This window comes from Cantharellus anzutake (genome assembly GCF_015039405.1).
Source record: "Cantharellus anzutake strain C23 chromosome Unknown EI90scaffold_28, whole genome shotgun sequence".
In the NCBI taxonomy this organism is placed as follows: Eukaryota; Fungi; Basidiomycota; class Agaricomycetes; order Cantharellales; family Hydnaceae; genus Cantharellus; species Cantharellus anzutake.
In genome coordinates, this window is record NW_024066978.1 from 785,640 (window position 1) to 802,486 (window position 16,847).

At 47.8% G+C, this 16,847-nt stretch overlaps 2 protein-coding genes across 2 annotated transcripts; both read left to right on the forward strand.

Annotated features, from left to right (window-relative positions):
- Positions 1-202: 202 nt before the first annotated feature.
- Positions 203-1,654, forward strand: EI90DRAFT_3124698 (uncharacterized protein; the record flags this gene model as incomplete). The annotated part of the gene is made up of 1 exon (XM_039063746.1): positions 203-1,654. One exon carries the CDS (start codon positions 203-205, stop codon positions 1,652-1,654), a length of 1,452 nt encoding a protein of 483 aa, XP_038915384.1.
- Positions 1,655-6,751: 5,097 nt separating this feature from the next.
- Positions 6,752-7,141, forward strand: EI90DRAFT_3016925 (uncharacterized protein; the record flags this gene model as incomplete). Its single annotated transcript, XM_039057048.1, has 1 exon — positions 6,752-7,141. One exon carries the CDS (start codon positions 6,752-6,754, stop codon positions 7,139-7,141), a length of 390 nt encoding a protein of 129 aa, XP_038915385.1.
- Positions 7,142-16,847: the final 9,706 nt, after the last annotated feature.

Consider the following 16,847-nt stretch of genomic DNA (forward strand, 5'->3'; position numbering starts at 1 on the left):
GCGGAGGCGGGGGTGCACTAGCGGACGTCGGAGCTGTCTGGAAGTCTTCGGGGCTCCGTACTTAGGGAGGCGTAGGTAATGAGGGGGTGGTGGCCATCGAGGGGTACCGAGAGGATTGCGGAATATGGGAGCTCCAAGGTTAGTGAGGGAGGAGCGGAGTTAGACCGGAGGGATCGGAGGGACCAGAAGTCGATGGCCGGGGATGGATATGACAGAAGCCAGGCATGCCTTGAATGCGAATGACAAAGATGATTATTTTTATTGTGGTATCAAACCCACGAAGTTTTGTGGTAAAGTCAAGCATGAGCTTAAAGCTCACAACCATTGGAGGGACCTCACAGTTCCCCCGGACATGACACAAGTAGTTCTGACCATAAAGGAACTATTGAAGCATGACCTATACCATGCTGACAAGTCAGACAAGGATTCGGATTCAGACAGTGACAGATCATCTGGAGATTCTTCAGATGACAAAGGGGACTCCGATAAGGATACCTCCTCAGATGAGTCTTTGGATTCCGAAGAAGACCAACTGGCTCCGTGCCATAAAAGTTCTAAGTTGTCTAAGAAAATGAAATCCCATAAGAAAGCCAAGCATGGGTCTTCTGAAACCCACAAAGAAGTTGGGGTAGCCACGGTGCCCAAGCCTGAACCCAAACAAGAGACTGCAGACCATGTTCAGAAGGCCAATGTGGATGATTTGGCCGATAGACTTAGCAAACTCAGTATCAACGTTGCCAGATTAATGGAAAAACCCAAGTATGGCCAATATAATACTGGACGGTGCTTCATGTGCCTCTCTGAAGGTCATGGTTTCAAAGGTTGCCCTGAGACCAAAGCATTTGTAGTGGCCAGCATAATCAGATATGATGCCTCAAACAGATTAGTTATGTCTGATGGTAGCCCGCTTCCTCGTTCAATGGATGGAAGTCCATTAGTGCATTTAATCCACGAAAGAGCTAATATGCATAGTGCAGCCACTCTGGAGTGGATGTGCAATTATGAGCTTGCCAATAGAGAATTTGCTACCCTTGGTGAAGGGGAATTTGAAGTCTACCCAGCATATGCATGCCCAGTGGAGTGTGGTGACAGTGATAAGCCCAAAGCATCCAAGTCCAAGCTGTATGATTGGCCACCTTCGCCAATGAGGCATACCATGCTGCCAGAGGAGGTGAATACTGTACCAGCCCCCAATTGGGCTTATGTTGAGATACCCCCGCCACCCAGGATTCTGAAGCAGCCACTGATGCCACAGGAAGACAAGCTGATGATGGACAGAGAGTTCATCCCTAGAGAAAAAGGGAAACAAAGAGCTGCTCCCTCCACATCCCGTCCCTCTGCACCACACAGTGTGCCAAAGTCCAATACCACACGTAATAAAGTCACCTTCGAGGAACCTAAGATACCAGATTCTCCAAAGACCCCAGCATATAAGCAGAGGGCCCCACCAGCCTACAAGTTTGCCTCTGAGTTACAGGAGAGGTTGAACTCTGAGAAAGTTTTTGAGAAATTATTGTCTCAAGAAATTTCCCTGCCATTAGGATTAATCTTAGGATCGTCTTTTGAGCTTACAGCCGATTCCAAAAAAATCGGCCATTTTGATTTCATCAAAAGAGATCTAGGAGGGTTCTTCCTTCCTAAAAAAGTTGGCTGAATCATGCCCCACAAAAGGGGTTTCCTTACTTGGATGGATCCGCTTAGCGCTGGGGTCTTTGGTCTCACTTGTGTGCGACACTATGGCAAGCTTGGGTTTCCGGACTCACCCACATTCAATTACAATATCCTCAAATTCAAGCTATGGAATTTCAGCATAGGACCACACACATGGTCGGTCCTATGATACCCAACAAAGCCAATGTATTCATCAATGATTGTGCCCTCAAAGGTCCCAAGAGTTACTATGGTCATGGGACTATAGGAGAAAATGCACACATTGCAAGCGGGGAGGAAGGCTGGACCACAGTCAAGGGTCGCGTCGCCACTCTATCAGCTGCTCCCTCACCAAAGGGAAAGAAGAAAAGGGGGGGGAGTGGAAAGGGCACCTAGGGTTTCGGACTCACTGTGACCCCGGTCCTGACTAACTCAGCCTAAAAACTTCAACACTAGGTGGACCTCCCTGGAAGACAAGCTAGCAGTACTGCCTGCGAAGCACTGTCCCCAAGATGACAAGCACTCAAACACCACCCCAGGCACACGGACCTGGTACTTAGCAGAGCAGAGGGGAGAATCTCTGTATCATACTAGATACATGTTGTATATAAACCATGGTCATCCGAACTAAAGTCCGAGCAATCCAACGGTGTTAGGGACGGACAGAAACAGACAGAACATCATAGGACAAAGAAAACAACAGAAAACATAACAAATATATAGGAATGGCCACACAATCGATAAATTCCGACGATCTCCACAACGGCTGCACCAAATCTCCCGATATTGAACTCGTTCTACTTGTCTTGATAGTAGCCTTCCAACGATACCAAGTGCGTCCGGATCGGAGAAGAACTGGGGGAGGTATGGCGAAAATACTGGGAAAGCGGCCCGATATGGAAACTAAGTGGCCATAACCTGGTCTGGAAAAATATCAAAAAATACGAAGATGATAGGGGAGGTTCAACGAGCTTTGGGGGACTGGGGGACTGTGTGTCAGGCGCTAGGTAACGTCTGTAGGCCATGATATAGCGGTGTCAGGGTACTACTGGCTTTTCCCTCCTTCAATGTCAGGTGCTTCATATGGGAATATGCCCATAATCTCCAAGAATTATTAGCTAGAATACAGGAAAGTGGCATGACTGTTTCAGGGACCAAGATGATCCTGGCCATGCCACAATTGTCCATGTTAGGAGTGGGAGTCTCCATAGAGGGCATGCATACTTCACATGAAGTAACTGCGAAAATATCTAAGTGGCCGTCTTGTAAAAATCCCTCTGAAGTAAGGGGATTCCTAGGGACTGTAGGTGTAGTGCGAAGGTGGATTAAGGACTTCGCTAAAATCGCTAAGCCACTCACCCAGTTAACTAAGAAAATGGTGCTGCATGAATTCAAGTGGATGCCTGAATCTGAAGAAGGGATGGCAAGGCTTAAGGAACCAGCTGCCAATGCATCCCCAATTGATTCCCTCGATTTCACACTAGCTGCCCAAGTGAAGCCAAAGAACCAGCATGAGAATGACTTAGGGCTGGTGACCATCCAAGTAGATTCCTCAGTTGTAGGGGTTGGGTGGGTCATTAACCAGACCTATGAGGATGGAATATACCCCATTATATTTGGGTCCATCACCTTTAATAACGTGGAAAGCCACTACTCCCAGCCCAAGCTGGAATTGTATGGAGTGCTGCATGCCTTCAAGGCAGAGAAACACTGCCTGTATAATATCCACTTTACACTCCAAGTGGACACAATTGCACTTGTGCAAATGATTAATTCTCCCAATTTACCGAATGCAGCCATGACCTGCTGGATTACATACATTTTGTTGTTTAGCTTCAACATAGAGCACAATCCTGCTGTGAGACACAAGGCACCCGATGGATTGTCAAGGCACAGGAGGTCAGAAGATGATTCCAACCATAGTGACAGGGAAATTGATGTCGAAGAAGGTGTCAAGCTCGTTAGACCGTGCCTAGAGCCCACCCATAGTGATGGAATCGGGGAAATTAGCACAGCTGAGTATTATGCCCAAGAATGTGATCCCCAAGAGGAGTCCAAAATAAACAATATCAAATTATATCGCCACATGGGCGAGTGCACACCATTAGAAGTTCGCTGGAAAGAGCCAGTGCACATTAAACCTATCCTGAGTGGACCATTCAACATGTGTGAAGGTGAAATACTCGAAAAAGAGTGTCCAGATCATAGCCAATCAGCCAAGCATCCTCACCATGTAGATGAGTATGACTCAGAGGAATATTGGAGGGCGATTCTTTCCTTCCTGACCTCAGGTATGCTGCTGTCAGATAAGAACGAAGCAGCATGGCTGCTTCATAAAGCCAAACAATTCCTATTGTATGAAGGAATTTTATGGAAAAGGAACCAAGATAAACCTATGCTACAGGTTGTACTTAGTGAGCCAATCCACCAGAGGATAGTTAGAGATGCCCATGATGGTAGTGGCCATCGAGGCAGGGATCCTACCTTCAGGAAAATTCAGGATTCCTATTGGTTCCCAAACATGTACCGATATGTTACAGAATATTGCCGGACATGTCACAAATGTCAGTTGCGCTCTATGTGCAGAAATACAATCCCCATCCAGCCTCAATATGTGAGGACTCTACTTAGATGATTTGATGCAGATACTGTCGCAATGCCTAGAGGCAAAGGAGGCTACAAATACTTAGTGGACCTCACAGATAATCTCACTGGCTGGACCGAAGCCAAAGCATTGAAAAATATCAAATCAGAGGCCATTGCCAAATTTTTATTCAAGGTAATGTGCCAATACAGATGCATAGTTCAACTTACAGTTGACAACGGCACGGAATTTTATGGCACCATGCAAATACTTTTGGACAAATATAACGTACCAATTGTTAGAACTACTCCATATAACCCTGCACCTGGAAAAATTGAACATGGCCATAGTGTATGGATAGAGAGTATTTGGAAAGTCCTTAAGGGATGAACCAATGAGTGGCCGGATTGGGTTGGATATGCCTTATGGGCAGACTGCGTTGCAAGCAGGAATTGGCTAAGGGACCAGAAAACAGGGGGTAGCACTCCAGCTCACTCCCCAAGAGCTAGGGAAGAAAGAGTAAGGGGGCTGAAAGGGTGTTGCAGTAAGAACAGGTCCATATATCCAACAGGGAGGGGGGAATTTCAGGGAAAAAAAAAATATAACTCTGGTAACTCTTGCTTATCTTCTTTCTGTGGTGGATTTCCCTAAAGGTCACGATAGCCCTTTACCAATCGTGTGGCCACTCACACCACCCAAGTACACAGACTTCAAAAGTAGCAGGAGGGGGGAAATCATCTATTCCATTTTCAATTGCTATGTAGATATACCCATACTGCAACATACAACTTGGGAAAAGAGTCCGAAATATATGGGTTTGGCTGAGCTAAGCCTCCACCAACAACAGCAGTAAGGTTTGGCTGCTGTTGGCTTGGAATAAAATTTCAAACAACAAAAGAAAATGAAAAGAAAAACTCATACCACTCCAAACACTGCGTCAAAACTCCGTCCCTTTATTCCATTCGACTCTCCCTATCCATAGCTTTCTGACGATACCGATTTTGTGAAATTTGGTGGAGATTTGACTGAGAACGGGAATTCTCAGATGCAGTATACATATCTTGATTATCCATGCACAGGGAAACTTGGACCAAATAAAATGCCATAATTCCAAGACTCCTCCAATCACTTCTTTAGCATTTCTATCATTTAACTAGCCCGTATTCTCCTGGAATTTCACTGAGAGTAGCTTGCACGTGAGCATCCACATGGTTTGTATCGTCCCGTGACTCCCATCTTGCCTGATAATCAGAATATCTCCACAACCACTGAGCCGATTAGGGTGAAGTTCAACACTGAGTCTTTGGGCATTTTCCTCGATTTAATGACCCCAAGATCGTCTTCTTCCGTCAACTTTTGACCGTGTTCCCATGGTCATGGTCAAGTGCACGGACTTCACACATGAGGACATCTCAGGTTGAATTTCTCCACCAAATCTCAACCAATTCCTTCGCGGAAAGGCTCTTTCGGTTTGTACGAAAACCCTCTTTCTTCTTTCTTATTACTTCCCCCTATAATCCCTTTTTCCTAATAATGTACAAGGGCAGGAGCCCAATTTTGTCATATTTGTGGCGTAAGGTTCCATGAAATTGAGCACACCCATTATGCACTCCTACAGCATCACCACGAAACAGAACACAGGTTACACGCCTTACTACTTGTTGTATGGGCAACATCATTTGATGCCATTTGACATAACAGACTGTACATTTCAGTCATTGGACTAGCCATCAGTATATACAACAAAAGAGTTATTGGCTATGCAGATCTGCCAACTTAGCCAGCAGGAAGAATTTCTTGACTATGCAGCTACCATGCATCAGAAAATCCCCCTCAACGTTGTAACTGGGCAAGAGAGCTGCCCAGGCAAGAGAGTAGGGACCTGGGGGTAGTGTCTGAATCGGGTTGGAAGGGAGGGAAAGGAACAACAGTGCCAATACTGCGCCATGGTCTGGGTGCTAGAAAACAATCAACAAAATCTCACTAAATCAGTACTCACTCCTGGTCCTTCTTGGACAGTCGTCAGGAGTCAGAGACACTGTATAAACTCGTATGTCGCCCTCTGGCATCACTAAACTTATCAAACAACTTGTTACTTGGTGGGGGTGTCCCTTCTCATCAGGGGAGTCCTCTGTACCATACATGAAAATGTGCGCTATAAGTGAGGAATTGCAGGGCAAAGGGGAAGAATAGAAATACGCCTCTATGGCGACACAGAATAGCAAAGAAAGTGATGGATGGAAAGGAAATACAAATAAAAGCAATGAAAACAATATCAGAAACAACTTAAAATGAATGATGGAAATAGTATCCCTCCTAATCGAGCATCCAACAACCTTCTCCCGCCATTCGAATGGACTCTCCTCGCTCGTAACTTTCCAATGGTACTAATTTCATCCAAATCCATCCAGTGGTTCTTGAGATATGACTGGAATTGGGTGGCTGCTAGATTGACAAGCATGGGAATCTTGACTGTAGGGCTGGAAATGCATCGGAAAAATAGGGAAAAATAGGAAAATGGTAGAAAGGGTATTTGGGACCGTGTATGAAGTGCATCGGGTACAGGGTGCTCGTCAGGGTGTCAGAATCGCGATTTCTGGGCTTGTTTGTATGGTAGCAGAGATTCCCGCCTACAACGTTCAGACAGAATGGAGTACTCCTATCAGACCCGTCGTGAAGACAGCCATGAAAGAGATTGCTCAGAAACTCCAGTTTTCAGGAGAGGAAGAGGAGGTTTTCGAGGGGCCCACAGGGGAATGCCATCCCAGCAGCCAAGCACTAATAAGCATCCCAGATCCCCCTCTCCACCCCCCAAAGAGAGCTAAAACTGACACTGACTGCTTCGAAGAATTAGAATCCAAAATGAAATGCATGGAGGTGGCAATGAAATCCAAGCCCCCCCCTTGAGCTTCAATAGGTTGGATCATACCAGAAGTGGCTTAGCGACTGGGTACAGACCCCCCTTGGCATGGACCAGGAGTAAATCCTCCAAGTCCCATAACAGACTTTGGAGCACCACTCTGCCATGGCTCACGGATGGCCCCATCATACCCCGTCCCCCTCACCCAAGCCAGAGTCTACGGAAGACCTCACTCGGATTTCTGAAAGATTAGACAGCCTCTTGGAAAACAGCTGAGTCTTCAGGAACATGTATGACAATAGGACATGTACCATCCTTGGCATCATAGAAGAGTTGCAAGGCCATCTTAAGGTTGCCAAGCAACATCCATGTCAGAGACCAGATGTGGGACAAGGGAGACGTCCCTGTGGCGGAGGGCTTCGGTCTCAGCGACTTAGACCAGGAGCGCTGTGCCTAGTTACACGTTCGTGCCCTAATTTACTAACTGGCGATGAGAAACTAGAAGGGGGATGATTTTATCACTAGGGTGTAACCTATCTACAAGTTATGTATATATAGTTACATAGAAGGCCCATGAATGGCAGGGCCGAGTGGAGCGGAGCTAACAGAGTTACATGTTAGCTGACTGAATATTACTGACAAGTCGGGTTACAGGGTTTAGTGGAGTGGCGGGCTATAACCCAGAAATGGAAAGGAGGGATCAGCCTGAAGGTAGGCTTTGCAGGGCAAGTAACTAAATTGCCCAGCAGAGGTGGGAGTGCGCTAGCGGATGTTGGAGCTGTCCGGAGGCCTTTGGGGCTCTGTACTTAGGGAGGCATAGGTAATATATTGAATTGAGGGGGTGGTGACCATTGGGAGAGTTGGAGGTGGTTGTGGAATCTTGTCAGGGATCAGCCCCTGACCCCACTGTCAGGGCACCCAACCACACCCCAGAACCACCTTCCCAGACCTCCCCATCCCTACATACCTCTCACAACTTCAGCCCGCATGTGAGCCCGCAGGAAAAATCACGTGGGTTAAGGCGAGCAACTCGCCTTAACCCATGTGACACCTTTTCCGAGTCGCGGGAACATGCTCGGCTTCTACCCGGAGTCACGTTATGAACTGTACAGTACACTTCCTTTTTATAGTAGCCAAGCGGGGAATAGGGAAACTTACCCTTCTTCTCAACTCAATCCCCGCTTAGGCAAGTTGTAGTTACCCTCTGTAATACATGACAACTCAATCCCCGCTTAGTCCCTTCAGTGAGTTTGAGGAGCTAAGGACCGGGTCTAGCGCCCAACCACCCAGAACACCGCACACACCTAGGCCTGAGGTCGGGCTGTCCCTGATCGAGGACCGAGCCCTGACAAGCTGGCAGCCTAAGCCTCAGCTAAATGCTTATAGGCTCCACGATGCGTTGGTTCCTCTCAGCAGTCGCATTCCAAATCAGGATGACAAGGTTAGAGAGCTGGTGCTAGCAATTGAGTGCAGGAGAGGGTGAGAAATGGAGGATGCGGGAGATAGCGAGATGATGACAGCCGATCAGCACAATCCCACAGAGTAATTTTCAAAATAACTGGCCATTTAGATTACTAGAGACCATATATTGGCGTTAATAACAATAATTAAGAGATTGGAGAGAGTTTGAGCACTTTGTTAGATGATCAAAGGACTCGCCAGGTTTCATGGGGAAAAGTGGGTCACATGGGGGTGGCACACTTCAACATGGATTGCTGACCCCCACATCCTTTCCCTCCTTCTGACCTGACTCAGACACTACCCCCAGGTCCCTACTCTCTTGCCTGGGCAGCCTTCTTGCCTGGTTACAATGCCCTCCCAGCAGATGACCCACGAGGCCCATGACCTGGAAGCAGAACCTGTGCTGTTTGAAGCACTGGTGCCAGGGCATTACCAAGACTTCCGAGACATGTTCTCAAAGGAAGCCTTCGATCAGCTGCCCCCCTGAAAGCCCTGGGACCACGCTATAGACTTAGTCCCAGACACCAAACTACCCAGAGGGAAGACTTTCCCCCTCTCACAGCCGGAACAGAAGGAGTTGGACAAGTTCCTGCACAAGAACTTGCAGAACAGGCACATACAACCCTCCAAGTCCCTGATGGGGGCACCAGTCTTCTTCGTCAAGAAGAAGGATGGGTCACTATGCCTAGTCCAGGACTACCAGAAACTGAACGAGATCATGGTAAGAACTTGTACCTGCTCCTACTCATCTCGGACATTCTTGCCCACCTCCACAATGCCAAGTACTTCTCAGCTCTGGACCTACAATGGGGGTTTAACAATGTCCAGATCAAGGATGGCAATGAGTGGAAAGTGGCATTCGCAACCAATTGAGGGCTGTTTGAGCCCATGGTAATGTTCTTTGGCCTGTGTAACTCACCTGCGACCTTCCAGACCATGATGAACGACATCCTCTGGGATTTCATCAATCAGGAGGTTGTCATTTGTTACATGGATGACATCCTCATCTTCACAGCCACCCTGGAAGAACATAGGAGGGTAGTTCGAGAAGTCCTGGAAACGCTATGGAAGAGGAGGCTCTTCCTGAAGCCGGAGAAGTGTAAATTCGAATGGACACAGATTGACTACCTGGGCCTTGTAATCTCAGAGGGTAATGTCATGATGGACTCCATGAAGATCCATGGAGTCCTTGACTGGCCAACCCCAACCAAGGTGAAGGAGGTGCAGTCCTCCCTAGGGTTCGTGAACTTTTACCATTGCTTCATCAAAGACTTCTCTGAGAAAGCACACCCCCTTCATGTGTTAACCCAGAAGACCCAAACCTGGAGTTGGGGCCCAGACAAGGACTATGCCTTTCGCACCCTCAAAGAAGCCATCACCACCACCCCCATCCTCTCCTTCCCTACAGACACTGGCTGCTTCAGGCTCAAGTGTGATGCCTCTAACTTCACAACTGGTGCAGTCCTCTCCCAGCTCCAGGTGGAAGGGGAGTTCCACCCAGTAGCATTCATGTCCAAGAGTTTCATGGATGTGGAGTGTCACACCCACACAACTCTGGACCTCTGCTCCTGATTCTGGACCTCCATCTCCTCCTCCAGAACTCCACATCCTCCACCTCCTCCTCCCCCTGTTGGTTGTTGAGAGCCCACTCTACCTCTGGCTCCAACACAATGTCCAACACTACCTCCGGTCTGACTTCAGTTTACTCTGGGTCCGATCCCAACCTTGTACCTTCCAGACCAGAGCTTGTGATGCTCCACACCTCTGGCTCTGGACTCCTGTACCAGAACCCCATCGCACCTCCACCTCTGGAACTCTGGTCACATCTCCACCCCCAGACTTTGACCTCCTCCTCCATCTTATCTCCTTGTATTCTTAATTGCATTTCATTTATTATGTCTAGCCAATATTCCAGACTTTGACTTCCAACTCTGGACCTCCGGAACTTACTCCGGACCCTGCAGTCTCTACTGTATGGTGTCATTTAATCCTCTTGTTGCTTCTTCCTTATTTAGACAGCTGCTTCCTTTCCATATCAGTCAGCTGTCATTCTTCACAATCCACTCCACTCCTTCCCCTCTTGGCCTTGCCCTTTTGGGAAGCACCATAGAGTTCCAACCCTTGACCCTTGGGGTTGTTCCCTCATCCAGTCCCCCTTTGTCTCCTTCCAGTTCCCTTTGTTCCCTTTGGGTTCTATTTGTCCTCTGACTCCACTCCTGTATTGTTATATATACACTCTGTACATAGTTTCCTGTACCCCTAGTCTGAAACCGATGACTAGAGAACCAGAATCGACTGGATTGTCCCCCCAAGAGACTCCCCCTTGCTAACCTGAAATTAAGGACCACCTTAGACAACAAACCAGCAGCACAGCACTCCACTTGAGTCACTGAGGCCAAGGTCCCTCCTTACTGAGTCCCTTCTCTGCTTCTGGACAATTATGTGCTCTATGACATGGCGTATAACTACGAAGTATACAACAAGGAGATGCTTGCGATTGTCTGAGCCCTGGAAGAGTGGCGTTACTTTAGAAGGTGCTGGGGAGAAGGTCAAAATCTATACTGACCACCGTAACCTAAGTTACTTCTGGATGGCCCAGAGGCTAAACCGGTGCCAGGCCTGGTGGACCCTCTTCCTCTCCTGCTTCTACTTCACCCTTGTCCACTGCCCAGGGAAGCTCATGGGGAAGCTGGATGCACTCTCCCATCACGCTGATCACCCAAAAGGGAAGGACAACAATGAAGGGCTGACCCTCCTCCAACCAGCCTGGTTCGAGGCTCATGCAACAGAGGTGGTCTCAGTAGAAGGCAAGGAAGCAAGCATCCTAGAGAGAATACATGAGGTGAAAGTCCACGACAAGAGGGTGGTAAAGGCCATACGAGAGCTGAGGGAAGGGATGTTAAGATTGGATGAGTGGGAAAAGCAAGGAGACCTAGTCCTATACCGAGGGAGAGTGTATGTCCCAAAAGACCCTCAACTCCGTCACGATCTGGTACAACTACACCATGATGCACAGGCAACAGGGCACCCAGGGTGATGGAAAACCCTGGAACTTGTCTCCCATGACTACTGGTGGCCCCGGAGTCAGGCGGTATGTATGCAGGTGTGATACCTGCAACTGTGTCAAGTCATTCCCCTCACAAAAGGTTGGGAAGCTCACCCCAAATAAAGTCCCCACCTGTTGCTGGCAGGTGATCTCAGTGGATATGGTAGGGGAGCTCCCAGAGTCAAAGGGATACAATGCCATCCTTGTGGTAGTGGACTGCCTGTCCAAATGCATCCATGCAGTCCCCACTGTGACAACTGTAGACTCAGAAGAGAGTAGGGACCTGGGGGTAGTGTCTGAGTCGGGTCCGAAGGAGGGAAAGAATGGATGGTGGCAACAGTGCTGATACTGCGCCATGGTCCGGGTGCTAGAAAACAATCAATAAAATCTCACAAAGTCAGTACTCCCTCCTGGTCACTCTGGACTATTGTCAGGAGTCAGAGACACTGTATTATCTCATACATCACCCTCTGGCATTGAAAGAGGGCTCACAGCTCTCTACGCTGACTAAGCTTGTGGGGGCCAAACTCTCAAAACTCTACTTTCTCCACTAAACTTGCTACATTCTTGATCCTTAACTCCGGTGTGGGTTCTCTGGGATTCCACAAGGTCCGGGCTCAACTAATCCACTACCCACTTGTTGCAGGCTAGATCGTTGCCCTTATTCCCACTGCTGGAATTCCACTCACTCACACCAACTCTAGTGCATGTCAGGAACATGTCAGACATGTATCCAGAAGATCTGCAAGGCGTGCTGTAGGTGGGCACAGCCAGTACCACACAAACGAGCCGATTATCGCAATTCTACCACCCATGTCAAGCATTCCACTTCCGAAACACATCTACCACTGTTCCAGATACCCCTTCCACGTTTCCCATATTTTTTCCGATTTTTTCAAACCATTCCTGACCACGGACAACCATCAGTTTCCAAATTGGGCAACTGTCACCCGCATATTCCGCCACTTCCTCTGTATCTCCATCAATTCTCCACCGATCCGGACGAATTTGGTATTGTTGGAAAGCCCTTGTCAACACAAGTCGAACGATGTTATGAGTGACGCATTTGGTTCAGCGGTTGAGGCGATCGCCATGTTTCTTTATTTCCTTAACAACATCAATATTCCTTTGATATTGCTTTTTTCTTAAGTGTTCCATGTGGATCTGTTGCGGTCATAAACCCGTCGGATCATTCGGATTTCCACGTATTTCTTTCATATTTATAGTTACCCTCTTTCCTGTATTTACAAAGAGGACTCCCCCAACAGAGAGAGGTGCTCCCCACAAGAACATGAAGTTCTAGCAGACGTTTCCAGCGCCCAGAGCAGCGAATATGAAGCCAAAGAGGCTCAAGACATAGTACAGGGGCAGAGTTCCCCATCAGTTTGATTATTAGTGAGATTTACGAGTTTATCTTTTTATCACATCACACCCAGACCATTTCTCCCCTCCCCCTTCCTCTTCATCCAAACCTCCCCTGAGCACTACAGAAAAATATAGGGTTATGGCAGTTCCAGGGTCAGGGTCGGACAAGATGACAGTAGACTGCTAAGGTATATTTTCGGAGTAAATAATTGTAAATACATGATTTCATGCTTGATCTCCAACAAGCACTACCAACTCTGTGGCCCCCTCTCTTTCTTGTTAGGGTGGTAGATCCCTTGCCCCCTTACAGTGCGAAGTCATCCGGGCTCATAAGGTTGGAGGGGCAGGACTTCAGCTTCAGCGACTTGGGTGGAGCACTGTGCTTCGTTCTTATGTTGGTGTCCCAATTTCAGACAGAAGCCTTATGATGAGAAGAAGAGACTAGGGGGGGAAATCCAAGTCAATATACGAACTGAGGTACATCCCATGTAACCTACACGCATTATAAACACAAGTAACTAAATAGGACCGGCCTGGAAGGAGTGGCAGATCAAGTGCAATATTAATGAATGAAGAAAGAGACAAATAGTTAATGTTGGCAAACCTTGCCAACAAAAGGAAATAAGGAAACAAAGAGTGACAAAAGGGGAAACAATAGCCTGCAGGTGAACAAAAGAGAAGAAGGCCATCTGGCCATCTAGCAAGCCATCCGGCTGGCAGGTGGACAACAATGAACCACTCGAATGGGCAACCTTGGTTGGAAGGTATGCACGTGGGGAGAAAGTGCAGATGAGGGTGATGGGTGGATGCATGGATGGACGGATGATGATGGTAGCAGGTGGGATGGGCCAAGTGGCAATAGGACATGTTGATGGGAATGGTGGATATGCTGGGTCATGACAGCGCATCCTAGCACCTTAGAGAAATTGGGGGAGGGGAGAACTTCTATTCCAGAATCCGGTATGTACAGGATATAAGGAATAATTATTTTTAGAAATAATTGATGGTGAATATTGGTACCATATGGCACTTGGGTACCTTATTAGGTGAAATAATCGAAAAAGTATCAGTAACAATAAAAGAAAATTAATAAATAAGTGAAAAATGATGGCAAAATATGAAAATATAAGAAAATAAGCGATTTCTCAACAGATTTACGGAATTAAGAGCCGAAATTGGAAATGAAGCCGGAGATAACTCTCACACAGCCGATAAACATTTTTACCAATTTATTAGACACCATGGGAACGAGTGAGGCTGGAATTCTGGGTTGTTGCTTGAGATTCCCATGCCCACACATACTTGTGACCTGCCATGCCTAACCTGTCCAATGCAGAACTCCATCAATTCTCCACCGTTTGGGATGTTTTTGATACCGTCGGAATCGTAGAATTTAGCACTATTTTTAGATACCAAATTTGTACCAAGTTGTCACGTGAATGAAAGTCATTTTATAGTCATAGAAGCAGGTATCCAAGCCGGCTCTGTGTGTGGGTGATTATCCCACCTACAGCATCACTAAACTTGTCAAACAACTTGTTACTTGGTGGGGGTGTCCCTTCTCATCAGGGGAGTCCTCTGTACCATACATGAAAATGTGCACTATAAGTGAGAAATTGCAGGGCAAAGGGGAAGAATAGAGATATGCCTCTATGGTGACACAGAATAGCAAAGAAAGTGATGACCTCATCCTACATAAACACCATTGCCAATATCCTTTGGACTTCCAACTCCATCTCCATAAGCTGCATAAGCTCTGTCACCTCCGAGCTTCACAGACTGACCTTGGCCACCAATGCAATGGACTTAAGCCAAGGTGGAGTCAAAGTCCGAGGTCAGGACCATGATGGAATCTCGGAGCAAAGACATGAGTGGTGTCTGAGTATGGGGTACAGGATGCTGGCAGAAGGTCATGACTTGGCAGAGGTTGGCAGACGAGGGATGGAGGGAGAGGAGTGATGAGAGGAGCGAGGAGAGGAGCGAGGAGGGGAGTGATGTGAGGAGTGAGGAGAGGAGTGATGTGAGGAGTGAGGAGGAGTGAGGAGGAGTGATGTCCAGTCCGAAGGTGGATATTGGGGCAGATGGGGATAGGGTAGGACTCCTGAGGAAATTTGTATCCGGTGCGACTACTGGACTTATCCAGAGCTCCAAATTCTTATGACGTAAACCAGCGTGACTGGACAAATGACATAAAATGGACAAGCCTGGTATCGAACCCAGGACTTCTAGCGTGCATCCATACACTACTCGCCCGTTATGCCAGGGGGGGGTACCCCTTCCCTGATGGTTTGGGAGATCACTTGATCCCTTCCTCCAACACTTGCCCTCAATTTGGGGTGTTAGCCTCCAAATTGATGTACCGTGGCTGTCCACCATGAGGAAATTTGTATCCGGTGCGACTACTGGACTTATCCGGAGCTCCAAATTCTTATGACGTAAACCAGCGTGACTGGACAAATGACATAAAATGGACAAGCCTGGTATCGAACCCAGGACTTCTAGCATGCATCCATACACTACTCGCCCGTTATGCCAGGGGGGGGTACCCCTTCCCTGATGGTTTGGGAGATCACTTGATCCCTTCCTCCAACAACTCCAGGGGTGGTTAAGTGGAGGGTCTGGAAGTTGAATCAGGATCAGGTATGTATGGATATGACAATCAGCATTTCATTCACCAGCACTCTGACATTGTGGTCCCCTTGATGCATCTCACATGTAAAGGAGCCCCTTGGGTTTTCTCCAATGATTGTCAATCCACTTTCAGCACCTGTCAGGGCATACCCCACCTGACCCCATGCCGCATCCCACACCACCCTGCCCTACTCCACTCCCCCACTATCACTCCCCATTCCTCCTCCTTTCCTTTTCTTCTTTCTCTCTATTTCTGTTCCGCAGTCGACTTCCCTTTTCTCTATGTATCACTACACATCTAATGCCACTCCCCAATCGCTGCACCCACCACACACATCCCTGCTTGCACAGCGGCACACCTCTGGGATCCCCCACAGAGACACCCAGAGAGGTGCAGCTGTGTGCAGAGATGATGTGGCTCCCTCCACATGACCTTGACTGCATGTATATAATAGCACCCTTCTCAACTTCCCACTTCAGACTAAGTGGTCAGGGATGCTCACCCCGCGATGGGATCGCTGCTATGCACAGCTGACACCTGTCCCATCAAGTCCCTCATGCCGGGACTTCGCCACTTTCGGAGCTGTCCCTGACAGCACCCTGAAAGAAGCCTTCACATCAGACATTGGGTACCTGATGCCCCACTCATTGTGGAAACCAATGCCTCTGACTACATGCTCTCCAGAATTCTTTCCATCTATTGTGATGACAGAGAGATTCACCCTGTTGCTTTCTGCTCAAGAACCCTTTCAGCACCGGAGCTCAACTACAACTAGAAAGGCTGCTTATGCAGCCATGACCTTGCTTGAAGCGATGGAAGTATTGGAAAGGGCATTAAATATAAATATACATGGATCCAACTTTGGGGCTATATAAACCATGGGGTCGTGAGGCCTGCACTATTTCTTGTATGTGATTTTGACTCAGTATCTACATATCTGCATCCCAAAGCTTCCAAGGCCAAATGAAATATGCCAGCATTTAGTGGGAATACCTGATCCTCCTGGGTCAGGGAAGCCCCACACACAGCAATAACTGCCAATGCAACAATGGATTCCCCCACATTCAACTACCCCCACTTTGGGTGCCTGGCCCAAACAGTCAGGCACCCCAATCTGTGCCTGGTGAAAGCTACTGAGAATTCCACCAAAGAAAATACATTGATGAGTGCTGGATGCAGACTCCAAGATTCTGTCATATCCATACAATCCCGACCTCCACCCTGGGCTCCCGGAACTCCGAAACTGACT